This window comes from Crocuta crocuta, unplaced genomic scaffold (assembly GCF_008692635.1).
Source record: "Crocuta crocuta isolate KB4526 unplaced genomic scaffold, BGI_CrCroc_1.0 scaffold348, whole genome shotgun sequence".
Lineage (NCBI taxonomy): Eukaryota > Metazoa > Chordata > Mammalia > Carnivora > Hyaenidae > Crocuta > Crocuta crocuta.
The window spans coordinates 4,415,006-4,420,732 of NW_027529573.1; the positions used below are offsets into that span (position 1 = coordinate 4,415,006).

The 5,727-nt window shown below is 57.6% G+C and overlaps 1 protein-coding gene across 1 annotated transcript in view; it reads left to right on the plus strand.

The window, feature by feature from the left end:
* The window catches only part of MN1 (MN1 proto-oncogene, transcriptional regulator), a 44,292-nt gene extending 39,064 nt beyond the window's left edge, over nt 1-5,228 (plus strand). Inside the window, 1 exon segment of the mRNA XM_077761668.1 lies at nt 4,998-5,228. Within this exon segment, the coding sequence (XP_077617794.1) occupies nt 4,998-5,179 (182 nt within the window). The 3' untranslated portion in view covers nt 5,180-5,228.
* Nucleotides 5,229-5,727: the final 499 nt, after the last annotated feature.

Here is a 5,727-nt window from a genome sequence, read left to right on the forward strand (position 1 = left end):
TCAGACGCCAGTGTCTCCCCCTGCCAGGTCCAAATAAAGGAAAAACCAAAATACATTTCCCTTTGTCGGAATCCGGAGAGGGTGAGTCGGGCGAGAGTCATTCGCTATTGTGTTCTGGGGCCCACACTGCTCCTTACATAAGCTGTGAGTTAAAAATACGCACGGAATTCTAATTTGCCTGCTCTGCCTGGGATCGCACCCGGGTCCCCCACCCCTTGGTGGGCAGGGGCGGGGCAGGCCCCCTCCCCAACACCCATGGAGACTGTCCATCCGGAGGCCAGTATCCCCTACTGGCAGTCTGAGCTCTGATGCCTCCGGGGCCCTGGGCTCTTGAAGAATAGTGAGTGTCATAATCCTAGGAGCAGCTAACCTTTTGGGGAGGCTCATGTGCTAAAGTCTTTACCCCAAGTTATCTCGATTAATCCTCTCAGAAGCCTGTGAACTTGGTTCCCATTTTATGGCACAGGTTAACACCTTGCTCAGCCCACACCCTGGATTAGCACCCAGGGAGCCCTTGATCTGGGCGTTAGTTGGAGGCCACCCTGACCTCCACAGCCCCCTCCCCCATGCCTCCGGCCTTCCATATGGTGGGCGAGGGGGCGGGGACAGGAGGTGGGCAGGCAGAAGTCCCCGTTCTGAGGGTTCGAGACAGAGCGTAAGTAGTACTGTATTACCAATCCCTGCCCTGGGTGGGGTGGGGAGTGGGAGGCGGTCTGCCCTCACCCGGCTCACGACCCCCGAGCCACGTGCCTCGTCCAAACTGGAACCCAGTCCTGGGGATACTGAGTGCAGAGCAAGGCGGCGACAAAGGCAATTTTGCTGGCTTGAAAGAAGAAAACACCCAGCCCCCGCCCGCCGGGGCGGCACCCCGGAAGTGAAATGAACAACGAGGTGTCCCCGGGTACACAAAGGCACGGCTTTTGCCCTCTCCCTTGAACCCTGGCAAAAGGGTTGTTGGCCATGCGGAGCCCTGCGGGTCCCCCACTCAGGTGGGGAGGTCGCTGTGTGCCAGGCAGCGTGCTAAGAAGGCTTTTCCACGGGTCATTTCACTTAGTCCCCGTAACCGCCCCATGACGACCAGTCCTGCTGCCCCGTCTTCCGGGGCTGAGGTTCTGGGAGCTCAAGTGATGCTCGCAGAAAGCCTGTGCTCCGCAGCTGGTGGGCGCTGGCGCTGCGGCCCTGCAAGGGGCGCCACATCAGTTACTCGTGAGGTCGCCTCTTGGGCACCAGCTCAGGCCCTCTCCTTCCCTTCGCGGAATTTGCTGACCCCTGTTGCAGCTTGAGGAGCGCAGAAGGCAGAATCCGACGTGGTCTCACGTACATGGCGGGGTGGGCCCAAGGACACCGGTTTCTCCATACCGTGGTCCCACGTTGGTGGCAAAAATGACCAAGTCACGTGCTGCGTCGTTAAGGGAGGGGAGCTGAGGAGGGGCTGGAGAGATCAGCCTGGATTTGTGTCTGCGCGTGAAGGGTGCCCAGCATCCCAGCTCCGCGCCTGTGCCCGGGGACTCAGGTGGTCTGTCCTGGCCGGGAGTGGCATGTCCTTGGAAACTGCCTGCGGCCCTTTCTTGCTGGGCGGGCATGACATTGGGTCCTGTGACCCAAAACCTCATCACCTTGTTCCCTGTGCTGTCTGCACAAAGTGAGCACATTCAGGGTGATGTGTTTTGAGTTGATGACACCCCCTGTCTGGAGGATCGACACCCCCCCCTCCCCACGTGCACATCCCCTCTTTCTCTTGTATGGTCTCCCTGAGCCTCTCTGAGATGGACCTGCCAGGGATCACTATCCCCAAGTCACAGATGGAGAAACTAAGGCTCTGCACATGGGGCCCGCTGCCCAGGTGTAGGGGATCTGGGATTCCACCTCAGCCCCGCCCTCGAGGGTCCGGGACTAAAAGGATTAATCCTAGCTGGTGGTCTGGCTGCAGGTGACCCCTGGGCAGTCCTATGCCCTCTGGGGCTCAGTCTTCCCATCTGTCAAATAGGGGCGAGGGCCACTTCACAGCCTACAGGTCCCAACCGAGCGCCTCCTGTGATGGGGTGCTGTGGCAAACAGACCTCCTCCCCTCTGCAGCCATAGTCTGACGGGGGAGGCCGATAGCTAACACGTGGAAAATGTGACACTCCGCATGGGTTTCCGCGGTGCGCTGAGTCTCCCCTGACCGGCAACTCCGCGAGGGGTGGTTGTACCTCTGGGTCCCGGCCTGGGGGCCAGCATGCCTGCCACCCCAGGGAGCGGGGAGCGAGGGCCTCTCTCGAGCAGGGGCAGGCTCCGACTTGTGGCGGCTTCCGCGGGACGCCGCCACTCAGCAGCCCGGGGGGAGCGGCAGACCTCGGGCGTGCTGGGTCCCCCCGGCTGGAATGAATCCGGAGGGAGGATGCGTTTGGTCATGCTTTGGGGTTTGTCAGGAGCTGAAGAAGAATATTCTCTCTTAAAAATATTCCGCGTGGATACCAGACTCCCTTGCTGATCCGAGGCAGAGGCTGGGGAATCCTGTGCCCGTACTCTGTGACATTGGGCAAGCCCCTCGCCCTCTCTGGGCCCCAGGTGGGGAGAAGGGGCAGCCAGCTGCTGGGCCTGCGGGGGGACGGGATGAGATCATACATGGACAGGCTGGGCTGTGTGCCTGACACTCCCTCGTAAACCCTCCCCCGTAAGAACGGCTGTCTCTGGCATGGGCGCACCTCATACTGACGAGTCGTCCATAACTTGGGAACAGAGTGTCTCTAGGGAATTTGACCATTTGGGTCAGTCTGGAAACATCGCTGGGCAAACCCAGCTTCCAGAAGGGTTCCCAGGCCTCCTGTGTCTGAGCAAGGGACTTGGGAAATGTTCCTTTATCATGCAGCCTCAGGGGAAGGGAGCTGGGTGTCAGGGCTTGGGCCTAGGTCTCGTCTTTCTTTAGCAGTGCAACCTTTGGCACGGGGCCTTAGTTTCTTATCTGTAAAATGGGCGCAAGCACTGCTCTGTTGGCTCCTTGAGATGATGTGTACGAAATAAAGTGAGGAAACCCTTGCAGAATTCTCTTTCCTCTCTCTCTCTCTCTCTCTCTCTCTCTCCCCCCCTTTTTCTCTCTCTCTCTCTCTCAGTCTGGCAGATGCTCCCCTCCCCCAATCCAGATCTCACAGTGCTTGGAGCACAATTCCTTTTGTGGGGAGCAGGGAGAGGGGCAAGCTTGGGCTCAGGAGCAGAGGTGCGGGGGCCAGAATCCAGGCCCTCCTGTGCGCTTAGGGGACCCTGAATCTGATGCCTCTAGCTTCCTGGGGTACTCTGTCCCCAGGAAGCCCTGGGTGTGGCATCAGCCGTGCCATCACTACTAACCAGCTTTGACACCTCAGACTCACTTCCCCTTCTGTGAAATGGGAGTGAAGATCCAGTCTCAGGGGCAGGAACGCGGCTAGTCCTAAGGTGGAGACGAGGCATGGGGGCCTCTTGACGGGTGCAGGGACCCCTCACCTCATGACCCCTCCCCAGAAACTAATGATAGTCCCAACAGCCCTGCCTGGGGCTCACTGTCTACGCCAGGCCTTTGTAAGGCCCAAGGGAGGTGACACTGCCCCCACTTTACCAATGAGAAACTGAGGCTCGGGGGGGGGGGGGAAGTGGCTGTCCTCGCCGTCCCCTCCAGGAGGAGCCGCCTGACCTGTGGCGCTGGCTCCATGGCGGGCATGTAGTAGGGACTCCGTAAAGGCTCATTAGCTGGATGAATGAAGGAAGGAGCGAGGCAGAGTCCTCCTCAGCCCCAGCTCCTCCCCACATGCCGGGTGAGCCGGGTAGCTCTGGCCTCTAGGGTGGGAGCCCAGTTAGTCACAGCCTGGCCCATTCTCTGGGAGGATTTTCTCTGCATACCACGGCTTGGCTCCCAGGGGAGGCCTCCCCCCTAATCCCGGAGGGCGGGCTGGGCGGGGCTACTCCTGCCTGGCACAGGGCCCCAGGGAGGGCGGGCCGGTCACGGAGTTCAGTATCTGGGTGCGCTCCCTCGGCCAGAGCTGGGCCCCCACCCCCAGTTCCAGCTCTGGTCACTTCTTTGGAGTCAGGAATGTACCACCAGCCCGTCGTCAAGCCCAACTCTGCCCCTTCCTGGCTGTGTGACCTCGGGCAGGTCGCCCCCCCCCAAGTCTGAGAGTCAGGCTCTAAAAACGGGGGGCAAAGAGAGTAGTCATGGACACGTCGTAGGTGTCAGAACAGAACCATCGGTCACTTGGCAGCAGTCATTATCAGCCCCCGAAATGACTGTTCATTCCTTCCTTGCCCGAGAACTCCCAGCTCTTGCTCTCTTTGAGTGTAATTCATACTAAGTTATGAGTGGTTGTCAGACTTCCTTTCCCCTCAAGTCTGTCTCACCCAGACCTCACTATGATCTGTGGTGTTTCTGGTGCTGTGTGACTGAGAAGGAGATTGAAGGGATTGTCACCCCATCACCGCAAGTCCCTTCATGAAGCAGCTGGGGGTGGGCAAAGGGCACTGGCTGGAGCAGTTTGACGCTGTTTCAGGAAGTCCTCCGCAAGCGTCTGTCCAGAGGATGACAAGAGAATGAGCTGTGTTCTGGACACTGACAGCCCTCCCCTCCACCCTTTAATAATTGTAGCTGGCGAACTCCTACATATACTTCAATGCCCAGTTTAGTTACCCCTCCTCCAGGAAGCCTTCCCCACTTATTCTCCAGCTAATCTTTTGGGAACTCTAATCTATCAGAGAGGGCAAACCCTGCCCAGTTCGCCCATTTCCTGAGGGGGGACACCTGACACTGAGCCAGGGGCCTACCCATGGCCGAGATCTCCCAGCCACGTCAGAGGCAGCAGTGGGGGGATTTGAACCAGACACATCTAGATCTCCTCAGACTGTCTTCGGGCAGGAAAAGAGGGCCTGCGCGGTGCCTCTCTTCCAGGGCATGCCTCTCCCACTCTGCCCCCACCCCTCCTTAGGGCCTCCCGAAGAGGAGCGAAGAGGAGCGAGTTACGAGTTGGTAACATTTCTTCGTTTTCTCTCTGCAGCCCATGACCTCCCTGCAAATAAGGCCTCAGCCACCCAGCCGGGTAACCACTTGCAGTGCCTGTCTGTCCACTGCACAGACGACGTGGGCGACGCCAAGGCCCGAGCCTCCGTGCCCACCTGGCGGTCTCTGCACTCCGACATTTCCAACAGATTCGGGACTTTCGTGGCCGCCCTAACTTGAATTAGAAATGCCTCTCCCCTCCCAGGCCCTTTCCTCCCCCCTCCCCTCCCGGCCCNAAAAAAGAAACTCGTCTGCCACAGTATGTTACCAGTGTTAACCCTTCTGCAGTTAGCAAACTTTTGCTTCAGCCTTTTTCCTGCTAGATAATTCCCGTTTTTCTGTAATCTTGGCATACGTTTTTAGATGACCTCTTTCCTTGTTTTATTTTCATGCTGCTGTATGCCCAAGTGTTGTTATTTCATAATAAGACAAGAGTTACTTTCTTTTTTATTCTCTTTTATTCTTCTTCCTCTCCCCACCACCATCCCCCCCCCCGCCTTTTTTTTTTTTTTTCTTTTTGCTTTGTTCACTGCTTATTAAAGTGGAAATCCTGGAGAATAGTAGTTCTGGAAGATTGCCGGGTGAAAGTCAAATTGTCATCACGATATTATATATTGACACCCAACTGTCACCAGTCAGACAGGAGCCAAACAATGAATGCCCCCCTTAGGTATTCTGCCCGGGGTTTTGTTTTGTCTGTTCCCTAAGAAAACAGAGAGAGAGATTAT